The following is a 24,599-nucleotide window of genomic DNA, read 5'->3' as shown; positions in this document are numbered from 1 at the left end:
TATCATTTGATCATAGCATATTTCATCGGTCTAGTGTTCTTTTATCTCTGTTTGTTTGTAACTACGATTTTGTAATTTGTTCACTTTATTGTCGTAAGTCTGATGTTGCAAGTCTGATGTTCCAACAAGGATCAATAAGTATCCAATGAGTGACAGTAGTTGAGGTGGTGGTTGATAGTGATAGCGAATGTTATCAGGCAGCAAGACAAAGGCACTGACGAAGACACGGTGATAATAACAATAAAGTCCTTCCGCAACCTAACGATTACGTTGATGTTTAGTAATTTGCGTATCTTATGATTATCGGCAATACTGATTGCAATGTTGAAGGTTCTTTCTTAAAAAAGACAACGATGTTTTCAGAGAAAGGTCATAGGCCCTATATATAACGATGCCACCAACACCGCGTTTAAGATTATCGGCAGGTGTTACTATAGCAACCGCAATTTCCGGTTGAGAGATTGAAAATTAAATCTTGTCTGGAAAGGATAATGATTTCACGCAGAGAAACATTAAATATCTTCAAAACCTATGTTCTATTCAAACCACCAGGTGGTAGTGTTGGTCAAGACCAGGGGTCTTCCCCTTCCACGAAGCCCAGTTTCAGAAATCACCTCAAATCTTAAAACTTGGCTTAGATTTCATTTGAGTTGTGTGGAATTAAGCAAACATCTGTTGCACTAGATTTGGAAGTAAAATTCTTTTAAATCAATATATCACAAGAGACACATGTTTCGCATGAAATCCCAGGAAATGGAACCATAGCGTCGTGACCACGACCATCACGGCCTGTTGGTCTAGCGGTATGATTCTCGCTTTGGGTGCGAGAGGTCCCGGGTTCGATTCCCGGACAGGCCCAGGAGTACTTTTTTGTCGCAATGGGTGCGAGAAGTCCCGTCGTTGGGCGTCATCTGATTCTGTGACAGCGGGTTCGATTTCCGGAGAATCCTGGTCATATTTTTAGTCATTCCGCTGTGAGAGATTCATATCATTCTGTATTTTCTAAGTTGTGTCTGGATCGAGAGATCTAAAGCTTACCGGCACTGAGCTTGAGTGATATCTGTACTCAGTCTCTTCGAGTGTCTTTGCAGATGGTTGATTTTTCGATGGTTCACGTCGATACATTCAGCGGTGACGTTTTGATACTTGTTCATGCACTGACCGTGGATTGAATACACTATCATCGAATAAATATTTTTAGAAAAATGTTAATATAATTTTACAATTCATTATTCGTTTTGCTAATTGCAAGTTTTATCGCAAAAATCTTCAAAATAGAAATGCATTTTAAGGATGAAAAAGATATTGACAATAAAAAAACGTTCAATGCACATGTGGCGACCAAACCCTGGCAATCTATGATGATTTATTATAAGTTTCATTTAGGCGTTGTAGCCCTATGTAGTCGCAATGTGTATCGCGTATCTGGCAACTAAACCCTAGACTAGGCTACAAGGTGTCCTGTGTAGTTGCAATGTGTACCAGTCGTCTCAGTTGGAGGAAAGATAGCTCTGGGGTGCCGAACGGCGGATGGTGGTTACTTACAGTCCAGTAATTGTTTATCACCACAGAATTTGATGATTCCTTGTTTGATCACTTCATCCATGTATGAATTGACGTGATGGCGATCCATTGCTGAGACGGTCGCGCAATTTTCAAGCATACGATTTGTACAAGAAACCGCTTCGTCATACAGTCTACATTATAATATAGAAGAAAGTAACAAATTAGCGAATTCCGATGGGAAAGAAGAGAGAAAGAGAGAAAGAGAGGGAAAGAATGGAGACTTCTACGACGCTGTAGACTATATGTGTATATGATATTATTATCTTATCATCAATTAAGTGACGTCAACTATGACGTCACGTAGCAGCCGAACTCCCTGGGCTCCCATTTAGTCACGTCTAGACGCATAACATTTGAATAATTGATATCGTACCCGCATACGTTACTAATCAGTTTGAGTTCCTCCTCGGCACTGGACACGACTTCCAGTTCTTCGACTTTCTGAGCGGAGTTGATTACCGCAGAAAAACATCGATTCACTCCCGAAACAAAGTGACAACCATTACCGCTAACACTATGAGCTGACCTTGACCCGATCAGTGAGAGATGCATAGTTAGAAAGAGACAGAATTTCCTGATAGTGACTGGAAAAATACAATTGAGAAAATTGAGAACCTGCTGATGTGATCCCGTGTTGATAAACTGTTATTTCTCATTAGAAAATGAGGTTTTTATTGTAATCCCCACTTCTATGAGAGAAATAGATCTATTGAGAAAATATCACGTGAAAGATGAGGAGATAGCGACGAATGAAAAAAAAAACGACTGAAAACATAAAGCGAGATTAGAAGAAATAGTAATAGGAGAAGAACGCCTAAAAATCGACTGTAATGAAAATGAAAACATATCGTATGAAATCTGAAGAGAGGATCAACGAAAACAATTAACCAAGAAAGATAAAAAAGTATCGAAAACTTAAAGGAGAATTAGAAACGTCAAAAGTGAACTGGGAAGAAATAATTCAAATGAGCTAAATTACGACAATTTCGAATATTTGAACAATCGTAGAGGGGGCTGTAGGGTGGGTGGGGGTGTGTACAAAGGCTTACCCATTTCACCGATACGTTCACACCGCTAGTTCCTAACTAAAACTGCCGTTTACTATGATAGATATAAAGTTGATACTGTGTTAATAAGTTGCGGAATGAATCAAATTATCACTTCAACTTCAACATTAAAACCATGCGTTGGTCTTTAAGTCGTGGTTGATGCATATCATAAAGGTGAAAGGGGAATGGTTAATTAGGAAAATGCACTCAAACTAAGATTTAATTTTCCCTTCAAATTACAGAATTCATTACACATAATAACAATGACAACTCTATTATGATAATATATGGTATATGTATAATGCTATATGTATAGCGATCTAATATGTAGAAATATATCTTTCATTTCATGAATTTGATTATTTTACAAAAAAATTAACACTACGGCAATGTACGGACGCCCTAACCACTCGCCCACACCGCTCGCTCTCCAGTTGAGGCGATTTGGCGTCGAAAAGAAGAATCACAAACAGATTCGAAGTCCTAAATTTTCATTCGATTCAAATTCATAATCACATATATAGAAAAGTTACTGGTTAGTCTTAAGATGGCCGCGCACCATCCGCGGAGGCTATTACTATACTAATCCTCACACGACGCATGAGTTATTATATCACAAATGAACGGCCATAATCTGTAGGTATCAGTCGTCAGACATTTCCGAGAAAATCCTCGCTGATAAATTGCAAAATTATCATCAAGATGGCAACGAATGTGTAGCCGCTAGGAATTACCAGCTCAATAGAAGCATAAATCATTTCAATACGATTTTCTAGCACGAGTTTGCGTCGCCAGTTCCATGAACAAGACACCTGAATTTTTATTACAATGATCAATTCGTATCATCACGTCACCGCTGAGCTGAGAATTTGTCAGAAAGCTTATAAACAGTAAGAATGCGGGGGTCGTAGTGGAGAGGTGCGAAGCTAAAACAAAATGATACCTTGTTTCTCCAAATCGGCCGGGTCACTTTTGTCAACTGCAATGAAATTTGCAATCAGTTCATTTCTACAGCTGCCGGGTCTGTTATGGTCAGCTTAATCATGATTTTTTTTTTCAAAAGGCCGATCGGCTGTGTCAAGTTCTAAGCTCAGCAAAAATGAGAAACAAGGTTCATCATTCTGTGCCTTGGCGTTTGTCGTCATTTTGGGTAAATCACGTCACGATTACAACGAGTCTCAATGTACATGCATGTAAAGATGACCGGGTCACTATTTTAGCACCCCTAAAATAAAACCATCAACTTTATGAGCACGAATACAGGGCACTTACAATCCACCACCGATATTCAAAATACACATTCCTATAGCTGAAAATAATTTCATTATCAACAATAAATCGGTGTCGAAAGCCAATTACATAAAACGCCAAGGCGCCGGCGGTTTCTATTGTGCGGCGTAAACATGTTTTAGCCCTCAAGTATTTGGTAAAAATTGCCCGACATATTAATCTTTGTTGTATTCGAGAGGTTTTCGCGCTGTCAAGTACGCACCGCCACTCGAAAAGAAATAACAACAACGTGTATGCGCAGCAGCGATAGAGCGCGTTCTCGCTGAGATCAGACGATCAGTAGAACGACTGACCAAACCGCCTGTATCGTCAAATAATCTCCAACATTTCATCTGTCCTTTGAGTTCGTTTGTTTGCGCGCTTAGGAAGTTAAAAGGGGGAAGTTTTTTTCTTTTTTTTTCTTTCATCAAAGAACGACTCGGCTTTACGCGTGTGTGTGTACGGGCGAGTGGATTATAACCGGTTATTACTGACGGCGGGATATTTTATATATGAGCTCAATTTACGCGGCGCTATAGCTCGAGACAGAGAGAGAGAGCAGGGTATCCGCACGCTATCGCGCAACAAGCCGCTTCCGCCACCGAACTGCCGACAAATCGACGTCGTTGCGTCGAAACGACGATCGCTTACGTTACGTCTTACATTGTTGCCGCTGATGTTGACGTTATAGGATGGGATATCGCTAAAAGACTGAGTTCGAAGAATTGTGGATTTTATTCCGGATTTATTTTTGTACCAAAAGAGACAATCTCTGGTTACATTTAGTGAGTTTTGAATACGATCAAAAATTCATAAAGACTGAATTTTTGATACGATGGATAAGTATCGACGGTTTATTTTGACGGTGATCGTCGTGTTGGTGTGTTTACTCGAGATGTCGAACTGCGGTAAATTACGGCACCACGGACACGACAAAAAACCTCACCTGAAACGAAAACTTCACGATTTGCACTTGCGGCATATGAAAAACAAACATTTTCAAATGGAAACTTACGAAGATTCGGCGGATCGCGTCCGTAAAAACTCGCCGATAGTTACAGAATCTGAGACGAGTCCGCCGCCTCGACCGAAAAGCGCCAATAGACGTTTACAGAGAATGAAAATACTTGAAGGCCATCGCGCCGTCCTGCAGTATGAAGTGCCTAAAAAGGTTTTGGAAGCAACGCCCCCTGGTAATAAGAACGGGCGCAACAAAATCTCTCGTTTCGACGATCAGGAAACCAAAGTGAAAGTAAATCCCACGAAACTTCCCAGGAAAATCGAGGACACATCGAAAGACGAATCTCGTAAATCTAATGTCGTAGCCCGTGACGGTGAAAAGTTGGAAAGTTACGACGAGTTAAAAAAGCGTTTTACCTACGACGATGAATCGACACTCCCGATACTGGACATACCTATACTGGACGATACGACGGCTGAAACCGATCTCGAGGAAGAAGACGAATTTCAACCGATTTCGATGCCTACTGAATTCCGCGATTACGATAAAAACGGAGATGGATTCATCACGTTGAAAGAGCTGATCGCAGAAACCGGAGCGTCGGAAAATGTCGGAGATGCGTTCGCTGCTTCCGATAAAAACGGTAAATATTTATTCACATATTCATTTGAAGCGGTAGAAACGAAGAGTTTCTGCACATCTTCATCCCCGGTAAAAACTATAGAATCTATGAATATTTATGAGCAATATGATAAGAAAAGCTATAAAAGTTGGTTCAAAAGCGGCTAGCTGATCTGTCGTGATTATGATCGATGTTTTTGAGAAAGCAGTGTAAGTAATTTCTACCCCTGGCGGAAAGTACAGTCAACAGCGCTTTTATCAAGTTCTAAATAGTACAATATATGAATTAAATGTTATTTACCAATCTGCAATCGTAAATATTTCTGGTTACTGAGACATGTGGTATACCACATTTTTCAGATGAAATTTTAATCAAGTACTTATATACAAATATCGGAAATTTACTGATTTAATGAAATTCAACTTCGACACTTTGTTATGTCCGGGGGAGGGATTGGACTAACACTACTTTGAAGACGCTGGACACAGACGTGTGAAGGCTGTAACCTGCTAATGAATGAAATGGCTGAAGTGGCAATTTTGTTGATATCGTTACGAGATTTTATACCGAAGCAGATGATGTTCTATCTGTATCGCCTCATCAGAATATCATCATCTCAGTCGACATCGAATTAGTCTGGTCGCTCACAGATTGACATCGAAACCATATTTATGGTAAAAGCTTCCAAGATTTCGTCAGTGTCTGGTAGGGTAAATCCAGTTGTGTTATTTATTACCACAGTGCATATAGCTTTTTCTAAATGCACACAATTTCAAACACAATTCACTCAACGGTGCCTTCCCATGGGTGCCAACAGCTTCGTCGGTTGTTAGGGGGAAGGGGGGGGGGTTGTGAGGAGGACTTAGTTCGCTTAGGTTAGCAGGCTGATTTTGGCTCGCAAGTGAACTGTAGTGAAGGCCAGTGGATTGGCTGAACTTGGCAATATGGAGATCAATTCATTGGATGTGACATAGTGCTTGGAAAAATTTCGCTGCTCTGCAAAAGCTTAGGGGGCAACTGTACAACTGGGCCCAATTTACTATTGGGTTTCATTGCAGGGCAATCTAATATATACATGTATTCATCAACGTAGAAAAATGATGTTCATCACAGAATCAAAGAATGGCCGCTTTTTTCGACAGCGATCACCCCCGCATACCACGTAGATTAATCATAGCTCAAATTGCAGGCGAGATAAATAATTACAAAAATAGCAACATTAACGGAAATATCTGTGGCTTCCTGTGCACGTGACCGGAAGGGCTGAAGAACTCTTTATCGGTTGATTTCCTGAGGTTTCACCCGGAGTCAGTTCGCTCTCGATACTCATCGAAAAGAGTTCAGGTTTTCACCTCGAAGCGAAGATTATATTTCTATTCATAACGTTATGAAAATAACCAATTAAGGATATTGGGAACTGCATGATTGTATTTGTGTACGACCAACCATTGATGGAACGCTCCGAGTTTCTATTGTGAATAGGCCTCTGAGTTTATAACACCACACTAAGAATGAAAAAGGGTCTGAAAAGGTTTTCTTGAGCTCTAGTAGTCTATTCAACGTTTCGACTATATCCTAATAATCATCTTCGGGAATAATGGATAGGATAATGCCGAATTGTCGAATAAACTACTCCGAGAAAACATTTTGGACTTGTTTCTTAGCGTGAGATTTCATATTAACCAATTTAAGATGTGAGAACTGGAATGTAATTATATGTTTGCGTATGACCACTGCTGTCTTGTGACACGAAGCCTCAATAGATGCAGCACACACACAACTTAGACACATTATCAAATAAAAAATTGTCGCATTTGACAAACTTCGAATGCAATTCGTGTTTGGGGAAATTCTTTTTAACTGTTGTGTTGTTTGTATCTTGCACTGGTTAGCAAACAGACTATGATGACGTCACACGTGAGATATAGTATGATATTCACACGGAATGAAAATCGTTGATAGAAGTATTTTCTTCATGATACACGCGGTAATAAATAGACCCGATTACACGGTAATTCTCAGTGTGTAACCTCGATTTATTTACCACATGATTCCGCCGCGTATAAAAAACCATCAATCTCCCATTGACTTAAATACCGCCCGACTGCGGTTGGTGTGAAATATTCAAGGCCCCGGGAGTTATATAGGCGAAGGGAAAATTTCAAGCTAGAAAAAAAATATCCATAAAACAGATGCCCATTTCAAAGAATTACTGTCTAGTCGTGATAGTTCAATGGAAGTATAATATTTATTTCGCCATGTATATATGCGGTATAAATGATATATAATTACAAACAATTTATATACATACAAGGCTGGATGCTTGGAAAGTCAATAAAGGCTGTGTGCCAAGCACCCAGAAATTCGAGGACGCTTTAATTCATCGGTAAAACTAATAGGCAATATCCATCTAGATACATATAAATAAATATATGATGAATTATTCCGTGGAGTTTTCTCCCGAAATTCTGACGTTGTTTTTACAACCTAAAAGAAACTCTTCTCTCTCATCGATAGTAATCTGACTGCGACGAGATTCAAACGAGACTAAACGAGATCCAACGAGATGACGAGGAAATTGCCATCTTTCAATTTACTGAGACGGAAAGCGATGATGCTGTAAATTGAATGAGAGGAGACGACATCGGTCTGGTTACAGTGTTTCTCATCAACTCCTCCCGTATCCACCGCACGAGGTACCCATACAGTTTTTTTTTCAAAACGCGATATGATTTTCAGATGTTCTGATAGTCTACAAGATATCTTCGGCTAAGATGAAATAATGATTACAATAATGATCACGAGTTGGCGTTATCCTTAGGCCATTAATTTGTGAAATGCCTCTTTATTTATCACTTTTTAACACACTTTTCTTTTATTAATACATATAGTTGATTAAATATGAAAAATGGGACACAGTGTGAAGCCAGGAGGCTGCGAGGGGAGGGAAGGCGAGGGGAGGAAAGGCGAGGGGAGGGAAGGCGAGGGGAGGAAAGGTGAGGGGAGGGAAGGCGAGGGGAGGAAAGGCGAGGGGAGGGAAGGCGAGGGGAGGGAAGGCGAGGGGAGGGAAGACATTATTCCGTGCCATATCTCTATTTTAGTTTCAAAAACGTTCTACATGCTGTACGCTTTTGCCCGATGTGCTACTGGTGATGGGTCGGTTATTCGGATCTAGATCCAGTCCCGCTGTAGCCCGAATTAATTGAACTCACATATACGGCGCCGTAGGTCTTTTTAGATCTATCGAAGAGGACCCAGTTCTTCAGTTCTCTGTCCAGGATCCAGTTCCAAAGTTGCGAGTTGAGAACTATAAATCTGCGCGAAAAGTAGCCCAGAACTGTGGAACTGGGTCCAACTTAGTCAGTTTCTGATTTCTATGTTACGACTGTGTCTAATGTTGCGCGCAGCCCTTGCCTGATCTAATGATCTTCACGCTTGACTCGAGACATGAGATATGATTTCGTTCATCAGTTTTTAAGGTATTGTCTGTCGTCGTCGAGTTGTTTTATAGCTGTAATCAACGAGAGCGACGATTGGCCGATAAATAACACTAATACAAAGTAAAGCTCGTGTCTTAATAACATGACACACAGCTCTTGACGTCGGCAGGTTTTTTCCGGGCTAGTTTGACGTCATCGTTGAGACTCCTGTCGTCACGTATTCACGATAAACTGCCGGGAATTCATCGAGACATATTTGACTGAAAAATCCAAGATGGAAAATATATATTCTTATTTCGATTTCATCGATTTACTGGATGAAAATTATTGTCATTAAACGAAAATGTGAAAAGAGTTGGCCAGTGTGGGGGTCGAACCCACGACATTCGCGTTATTAGCACGACGCTCTAACCGACTGAGCTAACCGGCCAGTTACTTCTTCCGAACTAGCGCCCCTTGTGGATCCTCAATTACCACGTGTAGAATTGCCGGCAGAGTAGTCGATGGCCTACTGCACACTAGCGACACTTAGAATCCTCTATGGACGAACTGTATTACAAGTCCGGAGACGGCCGGATGCCTCCAATCTGGCGAGGTGGTTTAGTTGCGCGAGGTGGAACCGTGCAGATTTACGTACAACATAGCATTTACGTGATTAGACAGGCAACCAGTCTAGACTCAGAATTCGACAGGCAACCAGTGTCTCTACTGTCGCTCTTTACTCCAGACGATACCGAGAACTACAGCTGCAATAATTGCCGCATTTCCTTTCCTTTTGTCGAAATTGATCTCGGTTATCGCGCAAGCAACCGGTAACGAAATCCTATCAGCTGGCCCTCGGGGTAGATCAACGATCGAGCTTACTGCGGCAAGTGTGCCAGATGAAAGTCGTTTGGCGAAGAAGACAATTTTCCGTCTCCCTTTCATCGTACGGTTTAGATTATGCGCTAGCTGATCACACAAGAGAATTCAAACCAAAAATTGACGTCGCTGAATAGATGAAAATTATCGCAATCTTCAAAATCATATTCAAGTTTCTTCAGAATTCTAGTCGAACGTTGAAATTAGTTCGTGGCGTTTGCAGAAAGACTATGATAGACACAATTTTGTTTCTCGACCGTTTTTTTTTAATACGTAGTTTTGAAGTGACGTTTTGGCTCAATTCTATGAGCTATTTCCAAAAGTAAAGTCTCAACGTCACCACTCTCTTAGTTTTGAAAATGCCTAATAGAATTGAGTCTCAACTTCACTGCTCTCTTAGTTTTGAAAATGTCTCATAGAATTGAGTCTCAACTTCACTACTCTCTTAGTTTTGAAAATGTCTCATAGAATTGAGTCTAAACGTCATTACTCTCTTAGTTTCTGAAAATGTCTCATAGAATTGAGTCTCAACTTCACTGCTCTCTTAGTTTTGAAAATGTCTCATAGAATTGAGTCTCAACTTCACTGCTCTCTTAGTTTTGAAAATGTCTCATAGAATTGAGTCTCAATTTCACTGCTCTCTTAGTTTTGAAAATGTCTCATAGAATTGAGTCTCAACTTCACTACTCTCTTAGTTTTGAAAATGTCTCATAGAATTGAGTCTAAACGTCATTACTCTCTTAGTTTCTGAAAATGTCTCATAGAATTGAGTCTCAACTTCACTGCTCTCTTAGTTTTGAAAATGTCTCATAGAATTGAGTCTCAACTTCACTACTCTCTTAGTTTTGAAAATGTCTCATAGAATTGAGTCTAAACGTCATTACTCTCTTAGTTTCTGAAAATGTCTCATAGAATTGAGTCTCAACTTCACTGCTCTCTTAGTTTTGAAAATGTCTCATAGAATTGAGTCTCAACTTCACTGCTCTCTTAGTTTTGAAAATGTCTCATAGAATTGAGTCTCAATTTCACTGCTCTCTTAGTTTTGAAAATGTCTCATAGAATTGAGTCTCAACTTCACTACTCTCTTAGTTTTGAAAATGTCTCATAGAATTGAGTCTAAACGTCATTACTCTCTTAGTTTCTGAAAATGTCTCATAGAATTGAGTCTCAACTTCACTACTCTCTTAGTTTTGAAAATGCCTCATAGAATTGAGTCTCAACTTCACTGCTCTCTTAGTTTTGAAAATGTCTCATAGAATTGAATCTCAACGTCACCACTCTCTTAGTTTTGAAAATGCCACATAGAATTGAGTCTCAACTTCACAACTTTCTTAGTTTATTATTCATAATTTCTTTAATTGAATTACAGTCACTTGTATATATGGAAACCAACGTCATGCCAGAATGTTGAAGGTATGTGAAACTAGCTGACGGTTTCCTTGAAACGGCACTATACGCGCACCTGCCTGATTGCGATACGATATCTCACAATTCAAGGGAAAGTAAACGAAGCCTTTCAGATTGGATTTTAAGTGTCGCTTCGCATGCGAAATCACGATTTCGTTTTTCCCCAATCGAATTGTAGTAGTTACGTACCGACGCGATTCCGTGACCAGCAGACACACACACACACACCGGGTGCAGACCAGCAGACACACTCCGGGTACAGACCAGCAGACACACTCCGGGTACAGACCAGCAGACACACTCCGGGTACAGACCAGCAGACACACTCCGGATACAGACCAGCAGACACACTCCGGGTACAGACCAGCAGACACACTCCGGGTACAGACCAGCAGACACACTCCGGATACAGACCAGCAGACACACACACCGGGTACAGACCAGCAGACACACTCCGGATACAGACCAGCAGACACACTCCGGGTACAGACCAGCAGACACACTCCGGGTACAGACCAGCAGACACACTCCGGATACAGACCAGCAGACACACTCCGGATACAGACCAGCAGACACACACACTCCGGATACAGACCAGCAGACACACTCCGGATACAGACCAGCAGACACACTCCGGCTACAGACCAGCAGACACACTCCGGGTACAGACCAGCAGACACACTCCGGATACAGACCAGCAGACACACTCCGGATACAGACCAGCAGACACACTCCGGCTACAGACCAGCAGACACACTCCGGATACAGACCAGCAGACACACACACTCCGGATACAGCCCAGCAGACACACACACTCCGGATACAGACCAGCAGACACACTCCGGATACAGACCAGCAGACACACTCCGGGTACAGACCAGCAGACACACTCCGGGTACAGACCAGCAGACACACTCCGGATACAGACCAGCAGACACACACACCGGGTACAGACCAGCAGACACACTCCGGATACAGACCAGCAGACACACTCCGGGTACAGACCAGCAGACACACTCCGGGTACAGACCAGCAGACACACTCCGGATACAGACCAGCAGACACACTCCGGATACAGACCAGCAGACACACACACTCCGGATACAGACCAGCAGACACACTCCGGATACAGACCAGCAGACACACTCCGGCTACAGACCAGCAGACACACTCCGGGTACAGACCAGCAGACACACTCCGGATACAGACCAGCAGACACACTCCGGATACAGACCAGCAGACACACTCCGGCTACAGACCAGCAGACACACTCCGGATACAGACCAGCAGACACACACACTCCGGATACAGCCCAGCAGACACACACACTCCGGATACAGACCAGCAGACACACTCCGGATACAGACCAGCAGACACACTCCGGGTACAGACCAGCAGACACACTCCGGGTACAGACCAGCAGACACACTCCGGGTACAGACCAGCAGACACACTCCGGATACAGACCAGCAGACACACTCCGGGTACAGACCAGCAGACACACTCCGGGTACAGACCATTTATTTTTTGAAATGGAATCAAGGCGTTTAACATAATATTTTTGGTAATCATGTCTGCAGGTCTTGGTTTCGAAGTCTAAATTGTTTGGAACTTCTAGCTAGAATTCCTTCCTGAGTTTATGAAACAGTTACGAGCTAATCGATGTAAGCCCAAGGAGGGAATGCGTCCCTAGGTTAAGGCTTTGATTTTGAACCGGGTTATTAACCATTACAGAAGCTTCCAGCAATATCGACAAATCTCATTAATTTCACCACATATAGAGATAGTCTTACGTCTGTCCGTATTTAGTGAGATGGCCATCATAACTTTAAGGCATATAAGGACGACACGGACTGCGGATAGGAAAGTGAGCATGCCGTACCCGACGCGGAATAAACTCTGATAAAAGCTTGTAATTAAATCACGCCGCGTGTACGACGGACACGACGAGGTAACATGACTCGTAACTAATCAACAAGCTTGATTTATATCAACACAATCTGCAACAAGATACCGGTAATAATATCGTGACCATGTATTAGCAAAACGAAACTAATTCTGACTCGTTGATAAATCATTTTGGTAACTACGTAACAAGGAATTCGAGTCAGGATAAGAACCATGCCCAAGGGCAGTCTTCGAAATAGAAATTAGCGCCCAACTTTGGGAGTGAGTTATGGGTCAAATGAAACCCACACAGCTGTGGAACTGGACCGGTAGTCAAACTATACCCCGCACAACTGTGGAACGAACTGGGTTCAGAGTCAAATACAAAAAAAATCCACATTTCTATCGTTCAGAGGATATTATTCATATGTATATGAAATGTAAGAGCTCTTTCACCTGCAAAGATAAATACTTGTATATCACATGTAGAACATGACTCTCACATCGGGAAAACACGCGCAGTTTCGTTTCGACTGATTCTGTTTCTGTTTTTTTTTCTGTTGTTCGGGGCTTATACCCACACACCTGCCACCGCCGCCGCTGCTGCTGCTGCTGCTGCTGCTCGCCGTAGATACATCTACAAAAATACAACCTACAGAACGATGTATCCATCTTTTTCTTCATCCGTATCATCGACAACCGTCTTTTATCGACATGAGCCGTAATCGTCGCTGGGGGTTTATACAGGATCAAAAAACAACACGTTTATATATATATATATATATATATATATATATATATATATATATATATATATATATATATATATATATATATATATATATATATATATATATATATATATATATATATATATATATATATATATATACATATATATATATATATATATATATACCTGACATTAAGTTACGTGAGAATCTCACAAAGATGAAAACTATTACGCTCTGTTTGTGAAATCTTGTATCCAGTATTCATGAAATTGTTCAATATTCGGATTTTCAGCAATCAAATGGCAAAATATAAATGATACATGAATAGATAAATTAATAGCAATGAAACGTTATCTGGATTTAGCATGATCGTCGAAAACAACTAAAACCGCCACGGGAAGATTATTAGGATGATATTTTTGATTCGCAAAAATGTTTATCTGTTTTCTGACACATTAATATAGAAACATTCTTGCTTGTTAATGGATTCTAGTAATGCGCCGTTAATGGAAGCCATTAGTGCATTGTTTTGGCATGTTTGCCGCGCTAAGACCTGAAACATTACTATTATATCATCGTATACAAATGAATACTGACAATAACTCGAATTTCTGGAAGCATATAAACCATTCAAAACAGTTGTTCGCTCCAGAATTTCCTCTGACATCATCACATTGCCTACCAGTAATTGGTTCTTCCCGCTCACATTCTCCGCAATCGGAAAGAAACACTCCGAGTCGGTGCCGTAACGATGGTATAATACTATGATAATATAATGATATGATATGATTTATTTTCAAATGAAATTTTTACAGAATTAATTAATAAGCAAATACAATAATATCAAATGAAGCACTGCTTTGAAGCAACAGTTAGCTCATACAAGAAAGCAGCCCTAGAAACGAGATAATATCCCACAAAAAAGAAAAATTGTCTCTAATTTGTGAGCGTATATATGATACGTATTTTACGCAGTTTAAAATCCCGAAAACGACAAAAAGGCAGAACACAGTAAACGGAGAACCCGAGAGCCACGTGTACTCGTGTACTCGAAGTCGGCGAAGGAAAGTGTAAAGGATTAGTTTAACCTTTCAGTATACGGCAACCGGACTCGAGATGAACGCCCACTGATATCATACTCCCATACAGCGCTCAATGACAGAACAAATAACACAATCCAGCCTCAGTTTCTCATAAGACTAAATCAAAGGTTTCTGTCTAAAACGTTATCTGAGATTAAATAAACCAAAGATATGACCGTCGAATTTGATTCCCTAGCCCACAACTATAGAGATCTTACACGTGACGTCACAGTTTGTTTGCCAATCAGTGTAAGAGACAAAATGAAGCTAACTCGAAGCCGTATATACAGAGGCCATGCATGTGATGTCATATGTTTGTTTGTCCGTCAGTGTTGGAGACTCTCTGTATACGTAACAACAAAATATTATCAGGGGATTTACAAACTTCGAGGGTCTGTCATGCATGTAGATTATCAACTTTGTCCTCCGACTCTTCGTTTTAGAACGCATAGTCATGTAGAAATAGTATTCAGCAGAAAGATCTTCATGGATCCCGGAGGCAAATTCCAAAGTTTGCGGATAAAATGTGACCCAGATGTCGGAACATTTTGACGAACAGACTTGAAGCCATTTGGAACTCTGGGGCCCTGGACAGTTCCACAATAATAATATTGTCGGGTTGGATTTTTGTCTATAGAGTTTGCGATGCACTAAATCTAAGTCAACCGACGCGGACCCTGGACCACTTTGAAATATTACGATGTTTATCCGGATAAATAAAACCCATTCCACAGGGATCTTAAATTCATATCTTCTATCAGTATATGTTGTATATGGATATTTGCTGCAATATGACATAACAATGTTTTATGGTTTTTGCTGACTGTTTTCCGAAGCAAATCCGGGGTTGTTGTTGTAGACATGCCGCCGACTCTATACGCAGTTTATAGACACATTTTTGCGTGTTTTTTAAATGATTTAGTGACTTTTACCAGATGAAGGGCCCCCTGTAAATGAAATAAGGCATCTGCTATGAGATCGGCGCACGAGTTTGTCTTCTCAGGTTTCAATATTTGATGAAATGCGCAGAAAGTTTCGCTCCAGTGAATTATTAATCGCCGTGTTCCTCTTTTTAATCGAGATTAATAGAGAAAAATAGATTCGATTTCTCGCAGCCCCGGACTCAAATCCAGGGTTCAGTTTCAGCCAGACCATTTCGGTTTTATATCCCAACAGCCTGAGATGATTTAATTTTTATGATCTGACTGAAGTCACGACGATGCAGTAGTCAGTTTTACAGTCATCACTGTTATCATTGAGTGGTCTTGAATCATTAGATCGATTTTACGATGTTAGATTGCCTATAAAACCATGGGCTTAGACTGGTGTTCAATCTAAACCTTGTACGCGCAATTGGCTGGCTCCTAGGTTTCGGGTGTAATTTCCTTCTGAAGTCCATCGTGATATTTGCTAAGAAGGCAACAAAGCGGCCTCAGTAGCTTTCAGTAGGATAACTCGTGACGCTGTTGCATTCATTATCAGCGCTGAGTTCGAGTCCTGTCGGCTGCTCGCAACTTCAAAGGCCGTGGTCCCGTCGTGAGGTTAAATGAACTACAACCCAGGGCTGCAAAACCGAGATAAAACAAAACAACATGATTACTATTAATTCTGTTCGATCTAATCCTCCGTGGTTGGAGTTTCACGTGTCACTTGCTTGAACATGAACACGACATCGTTCAATGAATACAGCATCAATGATGTTAATTAATCTAGATCTAATTAGATATATTCATTAACTGACAGCGATTGCGTAATGTCCTCGGGAATAGTAAACCTCGCAATTATTGGCATTGTAAATTAGCTTGGACTGTTTGAGGGTTGACCGACTGAAACACTCACTCAACTCTCACCATTCTCTTTAGGATTGAAACATCGGAAACGAACTGAATCTAACTCTATGGAACTGGATCCTCAATCACTGTTTGACTGTATTAGTCTCTGTCATTTAGTCCGAAAACATTTTCAGTCAGAATTTAAGTTAAAGCATTGAAAATGAACTTATTCCATGACTGAGAACTGTGGAACCGAATCCACATATTTCTCATCAGCAGAATATTTCTTATTTGGTAACGTATTAGCAAGTCATTCAAAATCGTTAATAATTCACCAACGCGTACAATGAAGAAGAAAGCTCGTCGTCACTGGTGGCGTCTTTATGGCATTTCTGTCGAGTTTTTTTCAATGAGTTCTTATCAGCACATCCTCACGTATTCAGCGGGGAGTGAGGGCGGGGGAGGGGGGAGAAGGGGAGCTGTCGTCGTCACTCTATATAAAGCAAATATTTAAACAAACCAGAAAGTGCAGATGACGTGACCGTCGCGAGGTTTCCATCCATCAATCGACAGATCACGAGACGTGCGGAAAATATTCATGGTTAAAGATTAAATTAAATACAGTCATCTCCTGTCATAGCAGCCAGATCCAAATTAAACCAATTTTCTTGTTCCCTTAACCACGAACCTAAATTCTTCGCGACCACAACAGTTCACTTTTTCCGGTGGCACTGTTCAGTTGTTCCCGTTCTTAAATCCTATGCATACTCATCTGACCTATGGTATCAAGGCCTTCCGATCAAGGCGATCCCGGTGACCTTTCTGTGCTGATGCGTGGTATCCTGTACGCTAGGAGTGCTGGCTGTGATGACCACGAGATGATGAGATGTAAGCACGCTGTTCACACTGTTCGTACTAGATATCGACAGTTCTTACAACGATTCATCTCGACAATTTCCTATCTGTCAATCTAATAAGAACCAGGCCAGAAAATTACAATACAAAACCCGATCCAGCAAATCTATATTTAATAACCTTTCGTATAGTCTGATCGATTGATCTGTTGATATGGACGAGAGGAGAGAGGACGAGGAGAGGACGAAGGAGGAATAATGAGAAATAGGGGAGAGAGGGAAAGAGGGAGAGAGAGAGAGTGAAGGAGAGAGAGAGAAAGAGGGAGAGAGAGAGTGAAGGAGAGAGGGAGAGAGAGAGGGAGTGAAGGAGAGAGAGGGAGAGAGAGAGGGCCGTGGGAGCCAAATAAAGAGCTATGGTGCGTTATATAGACTCTCACTGGGGTTGAGAAGTTGAGACTGGTAAAACTCTGAGTTGGTGTCAAATACTGAGTAAGCGTTTGTGAAATACAGTAGACTCTGTCTCCTACTGCGGTTAAGTTGAGACTGGTAAAACTCTACTCTGAGTTGGTGTCAAATACTGAGTAAGCGTTTGTGATACTGCGGTTAAGTTGAGTCCGCTAAAATTCTACCCCGAGTTGGTGGTGTCAAATACTGAGTTAGAGTTTGTGAAATCCAGTAGACTCTGTCTCTTACTGCGGTGAAGTCGAGACTGGTCAAATTCTACCCCGAGTTTGTGTCAAATACTGAGTTTGAGTTTGTGAAATACAGTAGACTCTGTCTCTTACTGCGGTTAAGTTCAGACCGCTAAAATTCTACCCCGAGTTGGTGTCAAATACTGAGTAAGAGTTTGTGAAATACAGTATACTCTGTCTCTTACTGCGGTAAAGTCGAGACCGGTAAAATTCTACCCCGAGTTGGTGTCAAATACTGAGTTAGAGTTTGTGAAATACAGTAGACTCAGTCTCTTACTGCGGTGAAGTCGAGACTGGTAAAACTCTACCCCAAGTTGGTGTCAAATACTGAGTAAGAGTTTGTGAAATACAGTAGACTCTGTCTCTTACTGCGGTGAAGTCGAGACTGGTCAAATTCTACCCCAAGTTGGTGTCAAATACTGAGTAAGAGTTTGTGAAATACAGTAGACTCTGTCTCTTACTGCGGTGAAGTCGAGACTGGTCAAATTCTACCCCGAGTTGGTGTCAAATACTGAGTAAGAGTTTGTGAAATACAGTAGACTCTGTCTCTTTTCGAGACAAAATTCTACTGAGTTGATAACATATTAATTGACTCATATATCTCTAGATTCATCGACAATTTTACTGCCTTCCGATTTACAACAGGACTTTTAACTATGAATATCTATGACAATCCTGGACAATCTTAAAGTGATCCTGGTACACATACATTGATTATCTGTGATATCGATCGAACAGAGAATCGCTTCGGTAATTGATTGATTATTCTACTGATTCGTAAACCGGATCTCAATAATAAAACAAATTGATTTTATAATCCGCTTTATAGTCAACGATCTGATCGTCTGCTCACTGGTACTGTCGCGTAACGTGTAATTCAGCTATAGGGTATATGAGACACCATTTGGAAAATGGTTTCTCAGAAACTGCATTTGGTCGTGTTTAATAGGAAGCCACGCTCTTCACCCATCACCGAGAATCACGATCCACGGGAACCCGAAATCGGCTGGATAGATTAATGATCCTCGGGAACCCTCAATTCGATCGGGTGAAGATGCACCTCACCATGATCCCCGTTCCTCGGGAACCCTCAATTCGGTCAGTTGAAGATGGTGATAGTAGATTTCTCACAGCGCCAGCAGAGCAACCATCCCTGCACGCATGACGACTACAAACTAATGACAAAACATGTCGTTCTTGTAAATATTTAAACAATCATCGAATGCGTTCGGAACGAATAATGCACCATTAGCTGCTGAAACCATGTTCCCAGCGAAAACAAGGAAATTCTCGCTAATTAAATTAATGTAAAAATCGACGCCTCTTAATTTGATTTACCATCGCGACGTCGCTATTTCATCAGCTTTTTCAAGGACATCACAATCTCTGCAGCCCTAGTTCAACGCAGGGGCCCTTCTGGAAACATGGCTGCCTCCATGAAAATCCCTATGACGTCACCATCTCTGCAGCCCTAGTTCAACGCAGAGGTCCATCTGTAAACATGGCTGCCTCCATGAAAACCCCTATGACGTCACCATCTCTGCCGCAATTCAACACACTTCTAGAAACATGCAGTTTGGTGCTTGTTTTAAAATAGGATTTTAGGGCGATTTTCGTTTGGACAATAAAATATAAACTTAGCGATTTTTGTTGTTCATCGAGAAAAGAAAAAGGTCTTATTGACGTCACTTATAAATCGTGAGGATAAGTAGAGAAACCTCCAAGGTCAAGAGAGAAAAAGTACGGTACGATTGGCTGCTCTACAAAATGCACGATGATATCGGTGTAATTTTCCTAGCGAACAAGCAACGAACTCGGGTATAGCATTCAGCTGAGATAACTATCCCCGGTATCCGCGGGCATCCAATACGATGAGTAAAGATTGATAATATATATATACATTCATATACGCCATATGACTCGAGGCAATACGCCACCGCCCGTTCTACTGGCGTGTGACGTGGTAATAAGATTTCACCACGTTCTCACTCGGAAGATTTCCCCACTCGCCCTCCGGTCGTATAACGACGGATATACGCGACTCTTTTATGAAAATTTGCAAATCAACTTTCATTTCAAGGGATGATTTTCAATAATATTCTCATAGTTAATCTAAAAACGATCCTCGAGCAATTTCCTGTCGTCGTCAAATAGAGGCCGAATTGTCTCTGATGCTGCAGGGCATGATTTTGAGATCGTATCTCTCACGTAGATTCAGATATCACCACCGGGTAAAAACTAGTTCATGAATATATAAAAACAAAACCCAGCCGGGCCATTGCACATCATGGCTTAGGCTTAAGTCCATTCTGAGACCATCCTTAGTTCTATAGCCAATCTAACAACTAAAAACTTTACCTAAGATTTGACACACTTTGTCCCTTGAGTCATTGTGCAATTTGACCCCAGGCACACAACTGGGCCATGGACACAGCCGGGCCATGGACACAATCGGGCAATGGTCACAGCCGGGCCATGGACAAAACTGGGCCATGGACACAACCGGGCCATGGACACAATCGGGCAATGGACACAGCCGGGCCATGGAAACGGCTTGGGCACGGCTGAAGCGGGTACAGCTCCACGGTCTGATATTCATCTTCAATAACTTAAAAATCTAAGTTCTTGTTCCTTTTTAACGAAATGTTTATCAATCATGAGATGAAAAAGTAACCCATTAAGAAACGTTATGTAAACAACTCAAACACATCTGAGATAAAAGTGAAATAGTAGCACGTTACAGACAGTTTACTATACAGTTAGCGAATGTTAGCCTTAACTGAATTACAATTCCAAACATGTTTCTTGTTCTTCAAATACTGAAATAGATTTGGGTTCAAGGAAACCTCCACTTCTTCAGTCAGTAAATAGATGGAGATGCCTCCTTATTATCCCCCTGTGACATCATGGAATTACAATTGCATAACGTTTAGATCTTTTGAAAAAAGCCAGCTCTGATATCTAGGTGGAGGGATGACGTATTGTAGGTTTAGGGACCAGAATTGACTAAAACCTAGTATCCAGTTCCAGTTCGTGTATATAAGGGTCTTCGTGTTACTTTTGGGGCAGAGATGATGATGTCATAAGGGTTTTCATGGAGACAGGTCCATGTTTCTGTAATGTACCGGTATATGTTAGACTACAGGGTAGAGAAGTGGTGACGTCAAAGAGGGTTTCATAGAGGCAGCCATTTTCTGAAGGTACCCGCGCGGTAAGGTAGACCAGGGAGAGAGAGTTTCCAGTCAATACATGCACAGAGCAGGGACAGACAGACAGACAGGCAGACGGACAGACAGACAGACAGGCAGACGGACGGACGGGGATCTGCCTCGTTTAGCGAACATCTTCAGACATGGATGAAAACAGATGACGTGGAAATCTTCCTCACAGCTAAACACATCATCAAAACCTGATTACATTTATCCATCGTTCTGACAAATTCAGCTCCCGGTTGAGTTGATGAGGGATCGACGTTGATTCGGTCAGGATTATTTCCGTTAACTATTCTTATTCGACACGCGGCTCTCGACTCGCGTGTATATTCATTGTACGTTACTCCTCACACGTCGCTGTAATTACATGGATTTAACGCACACATAGAAATAATAATATCTTACGCGGAGATGATCACTAATCACCGATCTCATCATTTCATTCATCTCTGTGCGATAGGAGACATATATCGAATGATGACCTTCTCATTAGGACAAACGAATGGCCTTCTGTGAGTAACGAGACGACACATCTTTAGGTATTATCATTGAACATTGCCTGGTCTTATCTTTAGTACATGTACTAACGTTGGGTTCGCTGAGACTTAAGTAGACATTTTTGATACGACCGCAATTACCAAACACTTGTGACATAAGCTTAATCTAGCGCAGCTGCGCTACTCGTTACAACGGAAAAATTGCCCCGAAGAAATTGCCGTTGTTTTTCTGGGAACATTGCGATGAGAGGACGTGCTCCCTGTGATCCTATCTGGACCCGGCCCTCGTTTTACTGCCCGCCCAATCATCGACAATCACCGTATATTGTATATACTCCGAAACCAAGGTCTGAACGCGATGCAATTTGTTGAGCGATGCTGTCAACACCAATAATCTTTAGACCCGGATATAGATCGCTTGTCATCGACGCCATTTTAAATGCGCGAAGTGTCAAGCCACAAGACGCCTGTCGTGTTTTTGATCCGAACACCAAACGACAATTTGACACTTTGAACTTTTACGCGTCGCGGGTATAATTTTAATGAGATTAGAATCTCTGTCAGTTGGCGTATAGAGAACGCGATCAGGGTCTGAATACAAGCTTTAGACGCAGTCGCCATTCGTGTGTCTTACATCGTGTACTACACGACAGAATCAGCAGAATTTTGAATTAAACCCAAAATAGAAACACGAATAGAGTGTCCCCTGGCATTCTAGATTCCGCAGGGAGCGTTAGAGTAATTTGTTTTTTTTGGAAGAAGGTCGTCTAATCAAAGAGCTTTGGAATAAACTCGTAACATAAGAGAATTGGGCATCTGTTGCAGCCTCCGAATCCATATTGAAAACGTCTCTTTTTTATAAACACCTCCGATCAATCTTAACTTGTAGTTTTGAGAAAATAAAGGGCGGTCATTTATAAATAAATTTTTGTATTTTTCTCTATTTTCAGGCGATGCGAAACTCGACGAAACTGAATTTCACAACGCACCGTGGAGACTGGCCGATCAGGAGACAGCCGACGCCGTGCTCGAAAACGATGATGCTGACGATGAAACTGAAAACGAAAGTGAAGACGATGACGATGATGATCTGGTGTTAGTACCGGCAGATGACGATGATAGTGACGAGGAAGAAGAAGGAGGCGAAGGAGAGAAGTTAACATCGACTTCTACTACGGATTCCAGTACTAATAGTGAAGATGAAACTGACGATGACGAAGTTGATATGTTAAATGCGAGAAATGATTGGCTTGATGGAAATGATGAAGATGACGATGATGAGTTTGATGATCTTGATTTAGAGGGAAGTCTACAGGACTGGTCCAGCAATCTAAACGGTGTTGATTGATGCGGCATTTTTAGATATATCAAAGAAATCTAGAAATATTTTCTTTTAAAAATCGAAATCAAATTAGTTCATTTTCCAGTGTTTTAACTAACGAGTAGCATCCGCAATGTTTTGGGTGAAGATTCAGAGAGATTCTGTAAAGAGTATGACCCGAGAACTTACTGGAACTATACATCTTTAAAAATGAACTGATTTTATTAACTCTATTTTCAGCTTTGTTGTTTGCCGTAAATATTCGACAGATATTTTACATCACGATAGAGCACAATATCCGTGTTGACGCGATGAGGAGAGAATCCCACAATGATAATAAAAAGTCCGAAAATGAAACTTCGAGATAGTAGTTTATTTCAACGTTTCGACTATATCCTAATAGTCATCTTCAGGAATAATGACTTAATAACTTATTCCTGAAGATGACTATTAGGATATAGTCGAAACGTTGAAATAAACTACTATCTCGAAGTTTCATTTTCGGACTTTTTATTATCATTGTGGGATTCTCTCCTCATATTTTACATGTATTCATTTGTACGAGAATCGCGAGCAGATCATGTATCAATGTTTCCTTTGTTTTCGTGTTGTTTGTCAAAATATCGTTGATTAAACAATCAAAACCGACTATCGTACCGTACAGTAAACCTCGCCTAGATCGGACAAACTGGGACCAGAAAAATTGGTCCGAGGTAAACGAAGTGCGAGTTAAGGATCGGAAAATACGTTAAGAAGTCAGAAAAATTTATTTCGTGTTCGTTCGAGTCTAAAGTTGTCCTAGTAAGATGAGGTCTACTGTATACAAACGGTCTTATATATGATATAGTCTATTCATAGTATTTGCCCGTTTTCCCGTAATAACTTCCTGGAAGCGGTTTGAATATTACGTATATAATTATTACATCTTGTGTAAAATTTGTATCCGATCGTTTTATATATGTGTAAATAATAAACATATTTGTTGCTAAAAATGTGTTTGTTTGTCGGGATCGGACCGAAGCTCGTTGTTTGACAGGCGTTTCGCTTTCCTGGAGCCGAAGGAAACGGCATTCTCCGAACACTGAGCGTGAAATTCGTGAGTTTTAGTCGATTATTTGCTAACTATGTGAAACCGAATTTCAGTTAGTCGGAACTAGAAACGGTCGACCACGGAATCGAGCTCGGTCGCTGTAGTTCGGACGTAGTTTCAAGACGGCCATCACTGCGAAATATCGTTACGACCGAACAACAGCGCGTCCGGTTTTTAGTTCCAATCACTAGTTGACTACAGCTACGAAGACTGGCACTCAAATCAGATCTGATCAATTCATAGATAACCTCTTCACTCACCGTACTACACAGATAAAACAACA

At 41.2% G+C, this 24,599-nt stretch overlaps 1 protein-coding gene and 2 non-coding genes across 3 annotated transcripts; 2 read left to right on the top strand and 1 right to left on the bottom strand.

The window, feature by feature from the left end:
- The first annotated feature begins 786 nt into the window (after positions 1-786).
- Positions 787-858, top strand: Trnap-ugg (transfer RNA proline (anticodon UGG)). The gene has a single exon. It is a non-coding gene; the product is annotated as a tRNA-Pro (tRNA).
- A 3,401-nt stretch (positions 859-4,259) lies between these two features.
- LOC141902040 (uncharacterized) lies at positions 4,260-23,584 on the top strand. Its single transcript, XM_074789679.1, has 2 exons — positions 4,260-5,488; positions 22,856-23,584. Exons 1-2 carry the CDS (start codon positions 4,720-4,722, stop codon positions 23,251-23,253), a joined length of 1,167 nt encoding a protein of 388 aa, XP_074645780.1. The 5' UTR covers positions 4,260-4,719; the 3' UTR covers positions 23,254-23,584.
- Trnai-aau (transfer RNA isoleucine (anticodon AAU)) lies at positions 9,264-9,337 on the bottom strand. The gene has a single exon. It is a non-coding gene; the product is annotated as a tRNA-Ile (tRNA).
- Positions 23,585-24,599: the final 1,015 nt, after the last annotated feature.

This window comes from Tubulanus polymorphus, chromosome 3, assembly GCF_964204645.1.
Source record: "Tubulanus polymorphus chromosome 3, tnTubPoly1.2, whole genome shotgun sequence".
NCBI classification, from domain to species: Eukaryota; Metazoa; Nemertea; class Palaeonemertea; order Tubulaniformes; family Tubulanidae; genus Tubulanus; species Tubulanus polymorphus.
Note: the sequence above shows the minus strand (reverse complement) of the source record. Positions and strands in the feature narration are given on the sequence as shown.